Source organism: Gouania willdenowi, chromosome 19 (assembly GCF_900634775.1).
Source record: "Gouania willdenowi chromosome 19, fGouWil2.1, whole genome shotgun sequence".
NCBI classification, from domain to species: Eukaryota; Metazoa; Chordata; class Actinopteri; order Blenniiformes; family Gobiesocidae; genus Gouania; species Gouania willdenowi.
This window is the reverse complement of record NC_041062.1, coordinates 22,354,739-22,376,327: the sequence shown is the minus strand read 5'-3', so window position 1 is coordinate 22,376,327 and position 21,589 is coordinate 22,354,739. Positions and strand designations below refer to the sequence as shown.

The 21,589-nt window shown below is 39.5% G+C and overlaps 1 protein-coding gene across 3 annotated transcripts in view; it reads right to left on the bottom strand.

Annotated features, from left to right (window-relative positions):
* Window positions 1–2,078: 2,078 nt before the first annotated feature.
* Window positions 2,079–21,589, bottom strand: part of rab3gap1 (RAB3 GTPase activating protein subunit 1) — a 55,021-nt gene continuing 35,510 nt past the window's right edge. The window contains exons 19-25 of one of the 3 annotated variants that reach the window (XM_028475527.1): window positions 19,065–19,292; window positions 18,865–18,961; window positions 16,270–16,373; window positions 15,540–15,655; window positions 15,362–15,464; window positions 6,456–6,479; window positions 2,079–2,567 (exon numbers count right to left, since the gene is read on the bottom strand). In XM_028475527.1, coding sequence (XP_028331328.1) covers window positions 2,334–2,567; window positions 6,456–6,479; window positions 15,362–15,464; window positions 15,540–15,655; window positions 16,270–16,373; window positions 18,865–18,961; window positions 19,065–19,292 — 906 coding nt within the window. In that variant the 3' untranslated portion in view covers window positions 2,079–2,333. Of the gene's footprint in view, window positions 5,701–6,455; window positions 6,480–15,361; window positions 15,465–15,539; window positions 15,656–16,269; window positions 16,374–18,864; window positions 18,962–19,064; window positions 19,293–21,589 lie in introns of all 3 variants that reach the window. The other 2 variants (XM_028475529.1, XM_028475530.1) reach the window with 2 other exon arrangements.

Below are 21,589 nucleotides of genomic sequence, written 5' to 3'. Positions count from 1 at the left end.
TCAACATTTATTTTTTAAATCTCACACTGCCATAATAAGGCAGCCATCAGTTCTGCATAAAGTGCCCTTATTTTTCACTGAGCACCTGCCCCCCAAAATGTCTGTGCACGCCACTGATCACAGGATTAATTCTGCACACACACGCACGCACACATGCAGGAGCTGCTGCTGTTGGTGAATTAGTGATTGGAGCACAAAGCCAAAACATTTTATTTGTTGATAAAAGGATGATGGTAGTGGTACATCATGTAAGTGCTGAAAAAGAACAACTTTGTGCACTTTCTTCAAATGATCACTGCGACAAACTGGTGACTTGTGCGATATTTTAGCGTTTATGATTTATCGTCAAAAATATTCTCACTGGTAAGAATATGTCATCCCACGATATAAACAATAAATTCCCTTGTCAGAAATTAGCGAGGGCCACGGGCCATTTGTCTCTCAATTTAGCCAAGAATGCCTATAAAATCCTTGTTCCACAGGCCAAAACTGCCTGTTTGTTGTCAACTTATTATTCTCTGGAGCGGAACGCTGTTTACGGGCGCTCCGCAGCGAAGCCTCCGCAGCCGCGGTCTGCACCACGCCTCCCGCCCCCAGCTCTCTCACACACAGCTGGCGGTGCTCGTCACGGCCAACTGAAGCTGCCGAGCTGTGATACATCATGGACCTAGTGGTCAAGACCAGATAACCATCCAACAAAGTGAACCTATTCAAGTTCCTCCGTCATGACCACCTAAAGTTCCACGAACACGAGGACAGAGATGAACCTGAGCTAACGCTAGACAAAATAAAAAGACTGTCATAAAGCCACAGAGATTCATCGATTTGTTTATGGTCAGATTTAACACTTGTATGGAAGGATAAAAGCTAAACATGTCACACGTTGTGTGAGATAAATGTTAGCATAATATTAATGTCACTATTCATCCATCCAAACTTGTGAAACGCAATATTTTTTAATTATATTTCACGTGTTCACAGACAAAGCTGGTCTTATTAGACTAATGTAACTATTGAGATTATTACACCTAAATATACTGAATGATTAAATCATCAGCTTGATCTAGTTTAAATATAGGAAATCAGAGTCATTAATTAACCATAACTTTATGTAACTCATAAGATGAATGAAACAAGATTCAGCAGCAATAAAAACACTATTGTAGTTATTCGTGCTTTTTTTTTTTTTTTTTTAGAAAATTTTATTTTAGGTGAGGAAATAAATTAATTTCGTACAATAACACTAATAGAGTGATCTGCATGCACTGATTTTTAATGTGTTGATGTATTCAAATGTATGTGTTTTTAATAAACCCGTTTACACTTTAAGTTGTGAATTGTTTTATTTATTTATAGTGATGTTTATCGTTATCATGATAAAATAAATACCAGAAATGATCGGGATAATTTTCTTAGTCCATATCGCCCATCCCTACTGGTGACTAACATAGACGATGATTTAGGAAAATAACATCGCTGATTAAAGGTAGGGTAGGGGATTTTCGAAAGATAGCGTGATTTTAAATGTAGCTTTCCGGTTGATTCCGCCTTCACCCTCCTCCCCCCTCCCCTCTGTGCTCCGTCCTTCACTCACGTGCGCGAGCAGGGCTGCTGCTCGTTTCATATTGTCTAGGAACTTTGTCATGTCATGTCTCATTCAGCAGTAAGTAAACACAACTTTATCATTATAAGTTATAAAATTCTGTTTTAAGTCCGTCACCAGTGACGCGCTTTGAAGAAACTCCCTGTTTAGATTTAACGAAGCTTTTGTTGCATTAGAACAATACAGAAATGTGTTATTTTTTTTTTTGGCAATGCTTGACAATGTGCGTGATTATAGAATCTGAACTATACTCAGATTCTACTGTAGATAAGGCCCACATTCCTGTGATGATGATGAAGTGAGATAAAGTCATAGATATAAACTAAGTAGAACGGTGTGCCTTCTTAGTTTGTGTGATGGGTTCTCAGTGATCGGACATTTCATGGAGCATCATTGATGTTGGCCAATCAAATCACAACATATACCACTTATACTGTCTATAATCTATAACCAAACAAGCTGTGTCAAGTGCACATGTTGTCTGCATCTTATTTTATTAACAGTTGGTAAAACAATGTCTCTAACAATGCAATGAAAAAAGCTGCAACATCATGAAATATTGATAATGTGAAGTGCACAGTGTTTTCCCCTCACAAAGCCTTCATCATGCTACGTTAAACACACTCCTCATCTTCACTCAGTATCTTTGACTGTTGAAGTCAGAGCGCTTGGACGTCACACTTTACATTAGCAACATTCATAGTCTTGTTTCAAGACTCAACTAAGGTCCTCAGAAGAAGGAGATGTCCGAGGAAAAGGCCCCGGCCAGTCTGAACTCGTCCTTCATCAGGACGCAGAAGAGCCGCTGAGGCAGAGCTTTGGAATACGGTGCAGGGCGAGGGACACACGTACGCAGCAGGAGCTCCCGGCCCGCTGGAGGAGGGAAGTCTGGGACTTTGCTCACAGCTCCACTCGGCCTCTTATCAAACACAAGTTCATCGTCCACTGGAGCCAGGAGGGCGGCCTGCAGAGGGAGAGACGAGCAGCTGACACTACATACCAGTAAGCAGCAGGAAACCATTCGGTAAATGTGTGTTGGTGTGTGAATGACACTAATTACCCAAGTATGCTACAAACAGTCAGAGGTGTAAAGTAATGAAGTAAATGTACTTTGTTACTTCAGTAGTATTTTTGATTATTTGTACTTTACTTGAGTTTTTTTTATGGTTCCTTTAAAGTTTCACTTAACTTCCATGTAATAGCTCCAACGAGAATAATTTTGTCTTCTTTTAGAATAGTATGTTAAGTTGAGGTTTCGTTTATTCGGACAAGGTTTTTTGAAGGAACCATCAAGGGCGATCAACAGAACTCCTCTGACGAAGACTAACAGTCGAAACATATCAGGTGATAAAAAACATTCACAGGGAGGCTACGGCTAGCACAATATGCTGCTGCACAAACCTCCATGTCACAGAACAGACCCTGCTTTGAATGCACAACACAGAGACACACAGAGATAAAACACAGTTAGCATCGTGCTGCACATGCAGGAGGTTAGAAAAAAGGGTAACACTTTAATAACATATTGTCTCTTAATTAGACATCATAAAGTACTTATTAATGCCTTATTCTTATTAATGCCTCATTATATACTTAATGGCAGTCTCAGTCCAAACAGTGTTAGGGTTAGGATTAGTGTTAACTTTAACCCTTACCCTAGCATGTTGAGCTCCTAATTCATATCCAACAACTTCCTTACTTACTACTAATAAGTAATAATTCTGAGGTTATTGAGGAAAAACTCTTAGTTAATGGTTTACTGGTTGTATAATAAGGCCATGCAGAATAAGGCATCAATAAGTACTTAATGACTAATTAAGAGTCATAATGTTACTAGTTTGCATGCTAATAAGCAACTAATTAATGGTTCATAGGTGTTCCCTAAACTAAAGTGTTAACGGAGGAAACTATACTCAGATTCTACTGTAGATATAATAAGGCCCACATTCCTGTGATGATGATGTTAGATAAAGTCATAGATATAAACTAAGTAGAAAGGTGTGCCTTCTTAGTTTGATGACATTTCATGAAGCATCATTGATGTTGGCCAATCAAATCACACTCCTGCAACATATACCACGTATACCGTCTATAATCTATAACCAAACAAGCTGTGTCAAGTGCACATGTTGTCTGCATCTTATTTTATTAACAGTTGGTAAAACAATGTCTCTAACAATGCAATGAAAAAAGCTGCAACATCATGAAATATTGATAATGTGATCAATATTGTGTGGTATCACTTCCACTGATCAGTAACTGGCCGTAGTATTAAAAAAACATGATCACAGCCTCCCGAATGATATTAGTTCTTCTTAATACATTCTAATCGGCAGTAATCCTACCTTTTTTGACAACTGTAAGCAATTTTATAATGTTATACAAAGTAAACAGTTAAATAAAGCATGTTGTTTTATTCATAGTGTACATTTGTATGGGGTGCCGAATGTAAAAACTTGGTGACTTTTTCACTAGCCCATTTTCTTTTCATTTGAAACAAAATCATGTAAGACAGCACGTTCTATATCATTGTTAAAAATGTGTAAACATGAAAAATAAATCTAAATGTTAAAACAAAGTGTTAAATGTAAATGTAAATCTAAATGTTAAATAGGTCGCCAAGTGTAAAGCTAAATGTTAAGAAATTATACAAAGTGGGCTGGTCAGCGCCTGTCAATCATGCGGCCTTGCCCACGCTCCACAAACCCCACCCTCTGGAGGAGACCCTGGCCGATGTCCAAAAAGGTAAAAACACTGTCGCACATTTGGAATTTTATCACATTTTTATGACTCAAAAACAGACCAAGGACCAAGGAAAATTTCTTCAAATCCCAGACATTCTTCATTCTGACTTGCAGACCCCTTGCTGACACTCCCATCATCCTCCCGAAAGAAGAGACACATTCCTCAGAGACAACAGGGATGAAACCTGACACCCTGGATCAGAGACATCTTTTACAACATGACGATTGGAATGGAAAAAATAAAAATAAAACCTAAACCATCCGATGCTTTAAAGGCAGAACTGTGATTGAAACTAATTTAAGACATTTTCTTTTCAGCAGAAACAACTCTTTATATGTGCCTTTGTTTAATGAATGTTTTAATCACTAACTTAAGACTTTTCCAGGGAAGGTGTTTCTTAAATCATTTGTGTCATGTTTAAAGCTATAAATAATTCAAATCAGTCATTTATGATATCATCAATTGAAAATCATCTTTCAAGGTTAATGTTTATAACTAATCATACTCCATGATTATTGATCAAATGTTTCTGCTTTTGGGTAAAGTTTATATATCAATTTAGACAGATTGAGTAAACATTGAAAAATTACTTTGAAGGGTGACTTAGCACAAAAGTGACTCATAATAATGTTTTAATAATGTTTACAGAAGTTTTATTTAAGACTTAAGAAAATTAATTCTGTAACACACACACACCATCCTCCTTTTTGAGCCTAACACCCTCTGGTTTTATGACCCTTTGTTTAAAAGCACATGTAGGAATAGCCCACCATCTTGTCTTTACAGGAAAGTTAAGCCTCCCACTTACTTCTGCAACCCAATCAGAACTACACCTCAAATGTGTGGTCGGGTTTGGTCAGAGGACAATTTTAAAGCAAGCAATTTTCTGCACATTACCCTAATCTGATACATGGATTATGTAAATAGATCCGACGGGTCTCTTGCGTGCACTGCGCCCCTATTTGTGTTTCACTTTCGCTTGTTACCCGTGCGCTAACATTTACAGTTGTTTGTTAATAAAATCTATGCTTTCCACTAAAACAAACGTAAATATGTCATTTCTTTAAGAAAAAAATTAGGTTTTCACTGTTGGGTCAGACTTGGACGAGAAAATGTGGCTCGATCCAACTGTGACACGGTTATTTATTTACTCGCCGTTCATGTGATTGTTTACTGCAAGATCTGTGCACATGCCTCTGCATTTATCTGTGGAACCAAACAGTAGTTTAGTCCACTGTGCTTGTCTTCTTTCAGTCTCCAAGCCATCTTCTTCTCATTCTTCTTCATTACCTCCGCCCAAGCGCGAAGCGCAGAGCGGAAGGTTATGTTTTACCCTGCGTTTGTCGGTCTGTCTGTAGCAAGAAAATTTGAAAGGTTATGAACAGATTTGGATGACTTTTTCAGGAAATGTTGACAATTAGACAAGGATCATTTTGGTGTTTTGGATTACCAAAAATGAGGAAAAAAATGCTCATGGGTAATGCGCTGTGGTTTATGGGTAGTGGTAGGGAAGTGCATTGTGTATATGTACGAAGAGATCATAGGGAACAGACCGAGAGTGAAGTGGCCAAAAGCTGCAGATAGGAGAGATGGGGAAACAGTTATGGGATGCAAGCTCAGGCTTGATCACCCTCTAGCTGGCCACCTTTGATCAGGATGTCTAGTGTTAAAAAGGCCAGAACACCCCCTGATTCAAAGCAACACTACTGATGGTGTGTCCCAAATTTACTTCCTTCCCATATCTGGGACACAGCTCGCACGCCACTCTCAAATGGTAAACCTGATGTGACTACCATCTTTTGGCACAAAAACTATTTAACATCATGTCCCGTGTTTACTGATTCTTACATTCAGCGCCCCATACATTTGTGTCCAATAATAAGGAAGCAGCAGCTGCAGGAACGAGAGTAGGTTTGATTTTAGTAGCTGTAAAATATCATCACATTGCTCTAACAAAACGTTGTTTATAATAGTCTTAATTAATAAATCATGGATCAAAGGTTAATCATCATTAACATCTCATATTCAATGTTTCACACACAAAACCGTGTGTGCATGTGTGTAGCTACAGTGGGGGTGTAGAAGCAGGTCGGGTGCTTGTGTTTACCTCATCACTGGTGAAATCGCCCAGCTTCGTATAAGCAGCAGAAAGGGGAAAAAACAGAAAACCTAAATCTAAAAAACTACACAAAATGCTAGAAACAGCACCGTTTAAAGATTTAAGTTTAAAGATCATATCAAAAAATTGATTTGTTGCCCCATCCCCAATGTCATCTAGGGGCAATAAATCAGTCTTTTGACATTAAGGTATACCTTCCTTTTTTGATGAGGAATCTCATGTAAAGGGTCCATTCCATGTCAAACAATAATGATATTTTTACCAATTGTTCCTTAATAATTCAATTGACACACATTTTTTGTTTGATCGGATGAATACTTTTTGAGATATGGACAATTTAGTGAGCGGGGTATGTGTCGATTTTCATGCGTCCTTATTTTTCTTACATATTCAGCTTCCACTATCTCAAAAATTACACCACATAGGAAACTGAAATTTGGTTAAGTAATACAGTTGCGCCTAGAGTTTGGCACCGAGAACTGGTTCCAAATAGGAACTGGTTCCTAATGTTTGCATTTCGATTCTTTTTTTCGATCTTACACTAGTTTGTTTCTGCGGGGTTTGTATAAGGTGCGTTCACAACTGTAGCGACTGCAGTCTGTGCGTGTGTGAGAGAGTGTGTGTGTGTGACTATGGTTTCAGTTTGGACCACGGAGCAGAAGGGAGATAGAAACTAATCAACGGTAAAAAGCCCAGTAAAACTCCAGAAAACGATCACCCGGAATAAATAGTAGCTCCCTGGTAAATATAGTAGCTCTAACAACTGGTAAAAAGATAAACTTGATATATTACAGACTTGATATTACAGCCTGTGAATGCAGTACGGGGACGCATTTACTCCGCTTCCGGGTCCTAGTGCCAGCCGTCCAGTGAAGCCTGGTCCGTTTAAACGAGGTCCGTGTGTGTCCGTGTGAATGTCTGCATGTTTATGCTTCCGTCCATCCACTCTTTTCATTATATCCATGTCTTTTAAGGCTCTTATTAAATAGTGTCGGCTGGAGTCCGGGCCGCCGCCATCTTGGATTATGTCATCACCAGCGGGTCATCGCCGCAAGTCGCGCAAGCGCAGAAACCAAAATTGTGTTTCACAATAGAACTGTTGATTGATTTGTCACATGACTGCTCCAGGTTTTGAGTTTGTTTTATTTAGTTTCACATCTACTTGGGCTGCAGCTCTTTGTTTTTTTAGACTGCTGCCAACTTGTTTGTAGTTTTATTTGAGCAAGTTTCAGTTTTACAGTTACAGTTGTGGATCTTTGTAATTGAACAAATTAAACTGTATCACTAAGTGAATTAATAAAAATAGCCTGAGTAAAGGCTTTTTCAAATGAAAAAATGATCCTGTGAAATCTGACCTGTTTACCTTCACAACTCAAAGAATTGGAATTGAGAATCGTTCGGCAAGTGGTTAAAAAACCCAAAGTTGGCATCCAAAATGACAATGAAGTCGCAAAAAGAAAAATTGTTTCATATCACAAGAAAGAGTAACCTTTATACTATAAATTAAAACAGAGATCAGATTTTTGCTTACATTAGCCGATGTATGGGCCAATGAAAATTGTAAAAAAAAAAAAGGATTTTTTTCAGATTTCAAGAGACTGTCACCAAAGAACCAATGCATATACAGCATGCGACTAATCATTAGTGATGTGAACAGTCTATGTACATAGCTCAAAGCTGAGCAAATTACAGGGAGCTGAGGTATATGCTAAGTTGTTTACTGAAGGCCAAAACGTGTTCCAGACCCAATTTTTCCAATTTTGAGGGGCTGGCATGTCGACCAGATAGGATGTATAGCAGATCTTTTTGTATATTCTGAGAGTGTAGTTGGAGCTCAGGGTTCTTGCCAGCGCTATTAAGCATAGGGGCCGCCAACGTTGTAATTTTGCTCCACTACGGAGCAATGGCACCCCCTACGTTCCATTTTCAGCAATGTAGGGGGGATTTTCTGTTGTTTATTTGTTTTTTAATTGGTACCGTCGTAATAATTGTTGCACACTTGGACACAAAAGGGACTTCCAGGGATGCACAGGTGGTTTTAACTCTCTTTTTAATCTGCATAAGCAAGAAACACATACATCAACCGCACCGTCTATTTAATACAGGCGATTGGCTCGGATGCTCCCATCTTTACCTGAGGACTCCCCTGGCTAGCTGCCCCCGATGCTGCCTGTGTTCATCCTCCACTTTGGCAGCAAAAATTTCCGTCCAATATAAACAGTGTAGCTTCAACCGGACCGTCATTTCTATAACCACAGACTGTAAAATGAATGGACGGACAAGATCCCCGGTGGAGTGAAGCTTTTATTTTAGAGCTCCGCCTTGACTGGCTGCAGTATAGGTCATAAACCCCGCCTCCTCAATGATAACAGATGGGATGTGGGTCAAACAGTAAAGCCCAACCAAAATTCTACTGTGATCATTAGTTATTATCATCCTACATTGAGTGCTTAAGTGCTCATTTTTCTGTGAAGTTTGTTTTAAATAAGTTATTTGAGGTTGAAAAATGGGATTTTGCGTCATATGTGTAGGGCCCTACAAAATATACGTTAAAGAAATCGCGGACGGAATAACGGAATTGACCAATGAAAACAGAATCCACTGTTGAACGCGGAAATGGACATAATGGACATAAGGCAAGGAACGTATTTTTAAGGGGAAATGTCATTAGGTGCACCGCCTGCCACCTCCCACCCTGGCCCCATTAGTCAGTGCCTAAACAACCTGAAACAGTGTCTAAACTGCCAAAAAACGACGCAAATTATCTCAGATTCCTAAATACAGAGCAGACGAGTGCCCGTTTATCTTTGCTGTGCCTATGAAGCTCCGTCCGTTTCTTGTCAAGCGCTGCTCCTTGAGAACATGATCAGCTTTAATCGGCTTCACCTGACAGCGTTTAAACATCTCGTGAGAGCTACAGAAGATCTGTAGGAAAAGTTGTTCTGTTGTTGTGGACGAAGACTATCGATGCCAGGGATTGTAGAGTCTGAAACATCGTAGGTTAATAATAACTTCTGATTCTGTCTAAAATTCTGTCCCTCGTGGTGAAAAAACTGATGCACCTTGCATCCATTTGTTTTTGTTTAATCATTACGGTCTGGAATAATGTCATCAGGATCACTTAAATTAGGTTAACTTAAATAAAGTTAATCAAAAGTTAATCAATAAACCTGATCAGATTCAGTAAACCATTGATCCCTGAGGGGGATTTGCAATTGGGTGACATTAATGCTGCTCTCATACATCTTTATATGACATAGAAATAATTCAAAAGAAGCAGTCAGAATAATCCATGTCACTACATGACTATCTTACTTTATTTTTGACATACATTTTTGTATAAATATGGGTTTTTTTATTGATTAGTATTCATTTTGTTTCCTCACAGAAGTTGAAAACTAATATTTTATGAAAAAAAAATGATAAATATTTCTTAAAAAAAAACAGAATTTAGAATAAAATAATGTGGAAAACAAGTAATTTGGGAAAAAATAAAATGGGATTTGGAAAAAAATAAAACTGATTTTATACGATTATTGACAGCCACGGATCTTGTGTAGCTCTCTTTGTGAATAGCAGTTCAATCGTGAAGGAAAGCCAAGAAGTTATTTAACTTTTCCGTTCAGTTTTTTCATCTTTTTTTGAGCTGTCAAAATAAGTTGTTCAGCAGTAAACTGCTGTCCTCCGTGCGTATGTGTTTGTTTCCACAGGTCCCACACAATACCTCATTTAAATTTGAAAAGCACATCTTGGAATTAGTCTTTTGAAGACAATTTTATTTCTTGTCTATACAGTATCTGTGAGTATTTATTAGTGGATACAGTATATACAGTGGGTACGCAAAGTATTCAGACCCCTTTAAGTTTATTTTGTTTCTCATTAATGTACACTCAGCACCCCATCTTGACAGAAAAAAACTGAAATGTAGAATTTTTTGCAAATCTGTTGAAAATGAAAACCTGAAATATCACATGGTGATAAGTATTCAGACCGTTTGCTGTGACACTCATATTTAACTCACATGCTGTTCATTTTTTTTTGTTCTCCTTGAGATGGTTCTGCTCCTTCATTGGAGTCCAGCTGTGTTTAATTAAACTGATTGGACTTCATTATTAAAGGCACACATCTGTCTATATAAGACCTTACAGCTCACAGTACATGTCAGAGCAAATGAGAATCATGAGGTTGAAGGAACTGCCCAAGGAGCTCAGAGACAGAATTGTGGCAAGGCACAGATCTGGCCCAGGTTACAAAATAATTTCTGCAGCACTCAATGTTCCTAAGAGCACAGTGGCCTCCATAATCCTTAAATAGAAGAAGTTTGGGACAACCAGAACTCTTCCTCGACCTGGCCGTCCAGCCAAACTAAGCAATCATGGGAGAAGAGCCTTGGTGAGAGAGGTAAAGAAGAACCCAAAGATCACTGTGACAGAGCTCAAGAGATGCAGTAGGGAGATGGGAGAAAGTTCCACAAAGTCAACTATCACTGCAGCTCTCCACCAGTCGGGGCTTTATGGCAGAGTGGCCCGACTGAAGCCTCTCCTCAGTGCAAGACATATGAAAAGCCCGCTTAGAGTTTGCCAAAAAACACATGACGGACTCCCAGACTATGAGAAATAAGATTCTCTGGTCTGATCAGACCAAAATTGAACTTTTTGGCTTTGATTCTAAGCGGTATGTGTGGAGAAAACCAGGCACCGCTCATCGCCTGCCCAATACAATCCCAACAGCGAAAAATGGTGGTGGCAGCATCATGCTATGGGGGTGTTTTTCAGCTGCAGGGACAGGACGACTGGTTGCATTTGAAGGAAAGATGAATGCGGCCAAGTACAGAGATATCCTGGAAGAAAACCTCTTCCAGAGAGCTCAGGACCTCAGACTGGGCCGAAGGTTCACCTTCCCACAAGACAATGACCCTAAGGACACAGCTAAAATAACAAAGGAGTGGCTTCAGAACAACTCTGTGACCATTCTTGACTGGCCCAGCCAGAGCCCTGACCTAAACCCAATTGAGCATCTCTGGAAAGACCTGAAAATGGCTGTCCACCAACGTTCACCATCCAACCTGACAGAACTGGAGAGGATCTGCAAGGAAGAATGGCAGAGAATCCCCAAATCCAGGTGTGAAAAACTTGATGCATCATTCCCAAGAAAACTCACGACTGTACTAGCTCAAAGGGTGCTTCTACTCACTACTGAGCAAAGGGTCTGAATATTTCAGTTTTTGAATATTTGGAATATTTCAGTTTTTCTTTTTTAATACATTTTCAATAATTTCTACATTTGATTTTTTCTGTCAAGATGGGGTGCTGAGTGTACATTAATGAGAAATAAAATGAACTTTTTGATTTTAGCAAATGCCTGCAATGAAACAAAGAGTGAAAAATTTAAAGGGGTCTGAATACTTTCCGTACCCACTGTATATACCAAGCATGAGTAACTCTCAAACTACATTCATCCTCACCTTCACTAATTCAACAAATAATTTTTAGCTTTAATGTAAGGCTGGAACAAAGCAAAAAAAATAAAAATTCCGCGCCACGCGATCCCCCTATCCTGTGAAAAATTCCTGGTGAGAATTGTGGGGGGCGAAATTATTAGTTCATATATTTTAATCCTTAAGCCTTGGGTAACTTTCCATTGTGTGATTTTCATGTCTTCAACTTTGCTGGGTCAAACTGTCCAAAGCACTCTGTGTGCGCACATGATATCTCCCCATAACAATAATTGCACAAGGACACATAGGCACTCACATGCACACCCCATACACATCCATTCACACACACACACACACGAACACATAAAACGCACACTTCTCCGCAATCAGATACCGGGGGAACAGACTGTTTTGACTCAAAGGAGTAACTGTCTTTCTTTTTCCTCCTCTGTCCTCACCTCCTCCCTCTATCTCTATCTCCTGGGGGGAGGAGGGAGGGGGACTGAGGGGAATATACGTGTTGGATCAGAACTGTGTCTCACTCAATCATCGGACCTCCGGCCGGGACGGTCACTTCTTTTGTTCCATCTTGTACCTTTTTTTCTTAGTTTAGAATAAACTTTTTTTATATAAAATCATCAATGCTTCTCCTGGACTCCATCATTCAACCAGAGCAATAAATCATGTCTCCAAATGAGGTCAACCGTAAATTCAGCCGTAACAGAATCCTGAAACTGTTTTAATATACTAAATTTCAGTTTTCTATGTGATGCATTTCCTGAAATATTAGAAGCTGAAAAAGGAAGAAGAATAGAATGAGATCATTGTTGTAGTTGTGCTTCGCTTCTGTTCATTTCTGTTAATTATATGAACATTTCAAACAGTGCTCTGTAAGTGTAGTCCGTGGGAAAACAGCCACTTTGATGTGTAACAGGTTCTCTTTTGCTAAAGAGGTAAAATCACAATCAAAATATGATGTGCTAAATGTATCATTGATAATGTCGAAAGTTAAATCACAAACGGATATGTTGTGTGTTGTGTGCATGCTGTGTTCCTATGCTCTTGTACTTTATTCCTTGTAATTTGTTCCCTTGTACTGTGTGATATGTTATTTTCATTGTAATGATCTCGGGGGTGGGCGCTTATAAGCTCTTGCTTCGGCCCACTCCTTTTGAGCAGAACTTTAACTGCTCAAATAAACAAATAAACTAAACTAAACTAAATAAGGACAAGTGGAAATCAACACATACGCCACTCACTACATTTGCCATATCTCAAAAAGTATTCATCTGATCAGACTAAAAATTTACAGTGTGCTTATTGAATAATCAGAGAACAATTGGTAAACATTTCAGAATTTTTTGAAACCAAAGTGCATCACCATTTGTAAAATGACATGGAATGACCCTTTGACTCATTCAACGGTCATTTAAGTAGGGACTCCTATTATTTTCTGTGATCACAGAAAACAGAATGAAAAAAGCAGAATTCACATTCTGAAAGGCAAAAAGCATTCTGAACGCTTAAAAAAAACCTGCTCCAACATGACGGGGAAATACCTCTATTAGATGTTTTAGGACAATGTCACACAGTTACAAATATGTCAAATTTTGTTAAAAATCTTACATGTTAGTGATGATATTAGCCTGTGATTTAAAATAAATGCAGATCTTCATCTGAAATGTGTTTTTATTGTGTTCAGATTAATATGATAGAAGTATTAAACCACCAACTGGCTCAGTTGTGATTTTTTTTAATAGTTTTTATTTATCGTGATTTTTATCGTTATCGTGAGAAATACCAGAAATTATTGGGATAGTTCTATCGCTGAGCTCAGCGCGTCTGTGGGACGTGACAAAGCGCTCAGCCGCTCCGTATAAAATAACGTCACCCTATACGTACTCGCACGGATGCGACCAGATGAAATTTTCACTCTTAAAATAGTCTGTCTCGTCCTGCCCTCCTCCTCTGCCTTTGCTCTGTGCCTGCTCTCCCGTTAGGTTTGGCGTGGGGGACTCCTGTCTGCCCGGGATGCTGGTGGGATGCTTGTTGCACCACACTCACATACCCAACCGTTGGGGGGCTGGATGGTGGGGGTGGGGGTGGAGGGGGCTACCGCCTGTGCTACTAAGTAGTGGCGCGGGGGCGGCACTCCCACCTCTGGCTGCCCTACTAATCCTAAACTAAGGCACCATAACAGGCCCAAATCTGTGGGTAGTTTCACAGATTTGGGCCTGTCGGGTGGGGGCCCAGCCCCTCTGTTGGTGGCTAGGCCGCCGTGTAGAGATCGGGAGGGTGCGGTCGGGCGTGGCGGTGGGTCTCTGGGGGGCATGGAGGGGTGTTGCTGGGGGCTCTCTTTGCGGGATCTCTCTGGGCGGTGTCGGCCTGGTGGGGCGTGGGAGTGGCCGGTTGGCTGGGCCGGTCCTGGCGGGGGTCTTCTGGGGCGGGTGGTGCCTTGTCTAATCTAATGTTAATTTGAACTGTTCTTATGATAATTTTTGTATGTAATAGTGCAATTCTATGGACCTTGAGTCTGCTGCTAAGACATTCATTCAATCAAAATTCCCTTGATGTTTTTTACATAATTATCTTTTTAATGAACTCCTTTCTGTTGCTGACAAGGAGAGCGGAGGTAAAGGTAGCACTGCCTTGGGCAGTGTTTTAAGTGGGAGCCCCTGCCTCTGTCATCAAGGCATCAAAATCTGCGACTAAACACCTACAACATGAGACATGTCCCCAGTTAAATGATGGAGAGTTGGTTGAAATGAAATATTGAGAAATAATGTATTTTGTCAAAATTCTTGTTAGTTTTCATTTCTAATTTCTGGTTGATTAAAACTAGCATTAGGAGGCTACAGTGCAGGAAGAGCCGCTGGCATGGAGGTGATGACATCAGTCTTAAGGTATAAATCAACGTTAAAACAGGCCAAAGCCATGTAAAAAAAGGCCACTTTTTTTTTCGCCGGAACGCATCAGGTCACTTAAGTCTCACTTTTGTCATTTTCTGAAACTTGGCAGCCCTGCAAAATGACTCAGATAAAACACAAAACAACCACAAAATGAAAGAAAAATCACTCAATATTCTAAATGCCGACATGAATGTCAAAAATGTGACCCTAAGATAAGACAAGCTCTTTTTTGTGTGGCCCCCGCCATGATAAAAGTTGCCTGTCTGTTTTCATCTGGCCCACTAATCAGCGACCCATGGCCCAGTAGCAGCCTGCAGGCCTGAGGTTGGGAACCACTGTCTTAATAAACAATATATACACATCAAAAAGAGCTGTGCTCATTGAGTAATATTCTTACTTATATTCTACATCGTGAGCTCTATATATATGGTACAAGCTTTGTGCATCACATGGAGAATCCCTGTTTGAGTGGGATTGGGCTGGAGGCTCACTACACTTTCAGAGATGCTTGAGGTGAACAGCTGAGGTGTGGAGTGTATCTTACTTACCCTCTGAGCATTAATGAACAGTCTGTGGATGACACTGCCTGCAGGACCCTGACCAGCCCCCATCACCAACACCTCCGGTTCCTCTAGCAGGGAGCTCACAAACCTGGAACGGCATGAATTAAATGTTTTTTAAACCTCCATATCCTTGCCTATTACACATCTCAAACATCACACTTACTTCTGTAGCTCATTTGAGTCCTCATTCTTCTCGTCCTCAGTGACACCAAACTTGGCCTTCAGAGATCGAGCCCGTGTGATGACCATCTCCATGGCGATTAACTGGTTGATGAGCTCCTGCAGAGGGACAGATGTCATCGAAATGTCATACCAACATACTACTCATACTGAGGTCAAAATGAGTATGTAGTGCGTTCACATTAGATAGTATGAAAATTTAATTTAATTTTAATTTAAAACCAGAAACAGAAAAACGGAAAAACCAAAAACCAAACAAGCAGCGTTTTTCTGTTTTAAAATTAAATCTGGTTCTGTTTATGTGACATTTGGATATTTACACAGCCACAGACTGTTCAAGCTGCTACTGTTGAGCGTGTGTGAACAAGCAGGGTCAGCTTCTTCATCTTCCAAAACACATTCTTCCTATATTTTCCCACAGAAAGGTACACCAAACATCTCCAATTATTACATGCTTGAAATAGTTTTCTGATTTGCAGATTTGACTTTAAATGACAAGAATGAATGGATCAACATATTGAGTCTATCTGACGTTAATCCCTTCCTCTTACAGTGATGGCAATGGCACCGATAGTGTAATATATAAGAGCATTGTTTCCTCAAAAAAAAATTATTTTCTCTTTATCTGAAGAGAACTTTCAGAAAGAACCTTTTGTGCCTGTTAGTTAATGCTGTATCTACAATGCTCAGAGATGAATCCTGTTCTCACTCACCTCTAACTTCTTATAGTCGTCGTTGGGGGACTGCAGCAGTTTGCTGGCCTGAGACGTAGCTTGCTGAATGCTTTTTCTGACTGATGAAATATTTTCTGTTGTTTCTATTCCATAGGATGAAAAATGGATAGAATCAAAGAGCAGAATATTAAACAGGACGCCATGCATGGATAAAACAGGATAACAGGAAGCTGTGCTTTTGGAAACAGACAAAGGCTTGTGATCCCTGTTATTAGTGCTCGTCTAATCAATCACTAATCATATAAACTTTAATACCACAGAGAAATAAGTGAACCTTGAGTAAACAGATATTTTAGATTAGAGGTGCCCAACGCATCGAACACAACCTACCGGTTGATTACGAAGGCATTTTGTGTCAATCGCACATGTGGGCTGCATGACTTTATAAATGAATGAGATCAGCATAGTCACGTTTAACAGAAATGGAACCTAACAATTCAGCTTCTGACCACAATATGAGGGGGCGCTAGTGCACCAATCTGTTCATTTACAACCTCTAACAATAAGTAGAAGAAGACCCTCCTCCAGATCAAAGCCACTCACACGCATGGGCCCGACTGGGTACATTTATTAGTAGCATCTTCAGACAACCTATGGGTGTGGAAGTCATGGAAGTTCTTCTGAACAAAGCGAGATATAAATACTGAAACACTCTGTGTGCTACTGACTGGTGTTTTCTTTATTGTGGGTCTTTATGAAGTCAGCAGCTGTGTTTGATTCTTCTCTGGATTTGAACCATAACTGTCAAGTTTTGGATTTGAAAATAAGGAAAATTTTCTGCCGCCCACTACAAGCCATCCCACCTGCCCAACCAAGCTCCAGTATCCCTTATATTTTAAGATAGGCGTACAAGAAATCTAAAATACCTACTCATCAACCACTTACTAAATACAATTATGTGATTAGAATCTGGTTGGTCGACCTTTATTAACATTGAAATGCTGTGAACATTCCTACTAGGGCTGGTGATATGGACCAAAACTCATATCTCAATATTTTTTCTCAAAATGGTGATATATGATATAAATATAGATAATTTTATCAAATAAAGTCTGACCAGAAAGACAATTCTGGGCTAAATTTGCTGATGCAAAATGCTACACAGTGACATTTATTAACAAACAGCTGATCAATATGTGACACTCATTAATCATCTAACTGAGCTTTACATGTTGTTCTGAGAAGTAAAAGCAGTGACTCCTAAAACTAATATTTTGTTTCATATGATATATGCAATATTATAGTTTTCTAAATCTCCCAGCCCTAATTCCTAAATTATAAAACAGCCTAAATAAAAACATAAATATGTATATGAAGCACATGTGTTTATTTTATATACTTACAGTTCATATGCAAGTCAACACGTTGCATATTTACTGTTAATTTAACATTGTCTTTAAGTTAAACATTAACATTTTATTTTCATTATATATTTTATTATAATTTCTCATGATCACTCATGTGGTTCTCTGGTATTCACTAATGACTTATTAGACACATTTATTACAGACTTTACATTATTTAACACTTTTTTTAAAGCAGTGTATATTTGTAGAGCTTGTGATTGGCTGATTTTTCATGGTGACTTACGTGGTTCTTCCACTGTGGTAGACGTTAAAATCTCAGTTATTAATCTAACAGAACGTGTAACTGTGTCACATCCTGATGGTCTTTATGAAGATAAACTCTCTGTCACATTTTACAATGTATTTACACCAGTCCTTGGTTTTTATCACCAGAACGTCTTCATTCATCATCTCTGTTCTGAGTTGTTTCCAGGTTTGTTGCCGCTGTCAGCACTAATCTAATTTAATCTCGCGAGAACTGCCACTCAGGTCATTTCAGGTGACAGTTCTCACGAGGCTAGTGACGGCGTTCAGTTTAGTAAGGCATCTTTTAATTATTATTACATTAAAATACGGGATAATTACGGGAAAATACTAATACCGGAAGATGGCGGGAAAGAGGGGTAAAATACGGGAGTTTCCCGGCCAAAACGGGATACTTGACAGGTATGATTTGAACGCTGAGATGATCCGAGATAAACCAACTGCTGACCATCACCCTTTCACACAGTTTTGGTTCTGCCATCGTGAAATGGAAAGGCTGCATTTTTACTTGTCAATTTAGAAACTTTATTTCAAAAGTATTTGTTCTTGATTGCATTTAGATTTTTGAAACTAGTGCAGTGCCTGTAGGAAGTATGTAATGCATAGAAAAGTGGGAGGGCAAGTAGCATTTTCATGTATGGCCAAATGAGGTTGTGTTTGAAGGTGGGAAGCCCAGTAAAAGTAGGTACATAACATGAGCAATTAAACTCACAGTAACTCACTAGGACCTGAGGTCAAAGCCTACTGGCCCCTGACTCAGTACACATGGAATTAACTGCCTGGAAATGCAAACAACCACCAGCCAATCGTATGGCAGAAGCTCTTTGTCTATGATGTATCAGAATGAGCTGCTGAAGTAAGAATCCAATCAGGGACTGATTTTAGTGCAGTAGCACTCTGCATAGTTGTCGTTGGTGACAGAAGGCAATACATCCCATTTATACAATGAATATTATTAACTGACCTTCTTCCTTTAACTTCAGAATAGCAGCATGGAGCATACAGGGCAGAAGATGGTGGGCCAAGTCAGCAGGTTTCTGCATGGCCAAATAATGCAGAACCTGAAAAGAGAACGGACACATTTTAAAGCAGAAAAACAAACTTCTACCATAACAGAACCAAAGAACAAGCATTATGAGCATATGGTTTCCTCAGTGAAGGTACCTTCTCAGCCTCCTTGGTGTCATCAAAAAGTCTTCTTTGTCGGCGTGCAGGAGTGACCCTGGCTGTGTCCCACGCCTCTACCCACATGTTTCCTGGGATCTTCATCCGTGCACTGAGCTCTCCTTTCAGCACTTTGTTACCCTTCTCATCAACAACCACTTCTTCTACATAATCCCTCGGAGAGTACCAGCGAACAAAGTCCTCGAGCACACATCCTGGGTTTGCTGCCTGTGGAAAAAAGTAAACATGAAAACAAGTGCGTTAAAGTGGATTACATTTTTACGTAAATAATTACTGCCTGTAATCCTTATCTGTCCTCCTGTCTTCTTGGAAAAGTTGTTCAAAACATTAAATCAGACAAAACTAAACATTTAACTTTTAATTGGAATTTATTTCATAGGGACAAAAATGTGTATTTTTTTTTTTTACTTCATCACTGTAATGGTTAGAAAACAAAGTGTAAAGTACATACACTAAATTGGGAATTCTCAACCTTGGGGTCAAGACCTCATCTGGCATCGTGAGACTCTGGGAGGGGGTCGCCAGATGCCTTCAAGAAACTATTAGTTTTACCCTTTTTTCTGCAACTACATCAAACTTGGCATATTTCAACCTATTTTCATCACTTTTTCTTACCATATTTTTGCTCTTTTTAATGTATTTTTGCGACATTCCCATTTCTGCCACTTCTCTATCAAATTTCAATGCCTTTTCTGCACATTTTTTCCAGTTTCAAGACATTTTAGGCACTTATAAGCTCTTCCCACCTCTTTTACCACCTAATGTTGCATATGTTGACTCATTATTGTCACTTTTAACCTATTTTCACCATATGTCATGCTTATTTTTTTGCCAATTTAACCGCATTAATGATTTGTCTTGTTTATTATTTGCCAGTTTAATCTAATTTTCCCTACATTTTTAAATTCTATTACCATCAATTTGCCACTGTTAACCAATTTCTGTGGTTTTTAAATCCCATTTTATCACCTTTTCCACTAGTTGTGGTCACTTTTAACCCATTTAATTTCTGAGTAAAACAAGGATTTACATCTTTAAGATGACTATATACTATGGCACAAATATTAATACATTTCTTGGATAACAGTGTTTATTATTCAGATAAATAAATAAATGTGGTTATCACAGATTCATAGAACAATCGACCATCGTTTTACTGACAATATGAATGGGCCCCAAAAATCTCTCCCCTTTATTACCCCTTATAGATGCCCTATCTCCACATGACTGTTCTCCAATGTTCATGTCTGTGTTCAACCACCTTCAGGTACAGTTGGGGTCCAGAGGTCTCTGGCGCCTTTATTTTGGGGGTCGTGGGCTGAAAAGATTAAAAACCACTGCACTAAATGGTACAAAAGTTTGATTACATTGTCATGCTAAAAATCTATTTTGAAATCAACCCCCAGGACAAAAGTTTTCTAAATCCCACTGAAGTTTTTATCCAAAATTAAATAAGCAGAGGGCAGGATCAAGAAAAAAGACTACATAGTGAACTCTTCACAGCAGTGCAGCTGATAGGGAGGAGAGACTCAAGGTAGGAAATGGCAAGGGTGGGGAAGAGTTGATTATTTTAAAGTGAGAGTGAGATGTGAAGTTATAGTTGTCCATATTGTGCTTATTGTGTTGTGTATTCAAGCCAGTCTGGTGATAAGTGTGAAGATTAGGTATAATGGTGGTGGCTGTAGACAGAGGGAAGGAGTGAGTGGTAATACCTAAAACAGGTATTCGGGATCAAAGTGTCTAAGGGTAAGCCCAGTACAAGTTTTATCCCACATCCCAAGGCGTGCAAGTGCATCGTAGACCAATGTATGTGCAAGAACCGCTACTGCAAACCCAAGCACTGCCCCGGGCCCGAAGATGCAGCCAGGCCAGCAGAAAGAGCGGGGGCCAAGGAGCCCCAGGCTATCCCGGCGCACCCCGCCACCGACCCCAACCCAACCCTAAGGCCCCCTGCCTACATCCGCAACCCCACCCCCAACCAACCACCCGCCTGAAACACCAGCAGAGGAGCCAAGGCCTACACCCATTCTCATCTGACCTTTGTAAGCACTACAGGCACTTTTCACCTATCCATGCACAGTTTAAAGTTACACGCCTCATTTCCATTACATCTGTAGAGCATCCAATGTTCCCCCAAAGATAGCTCAAATGACTGAGATATCTACAACTGAATTATTTGGTAATTTACACAATTCATGTTTTTTTATCTGTCACTCACAAATTCACTGAAACTTCACAATATTTGCAGGGGTCACAGTTTTCCCTAAGCTTATATCACACAATGGAAGACATTTTTAGTCTCAAATTGTTGAAAGAACTCTCAGTTTTTCCAAAATCCTGAGATTTCTCTCAAATTATTCCACAAAATGTCCCCAAATTAAATAAAAATTGGTCACAAAATGAAGGAAAATTAAATGAAGACCCTGCAGGGACTGATATCTATCACTTTTTACTTGGATTAGTGCCTCAAATATCAGTTATACAAGGAACTGCAAACTAGGGTA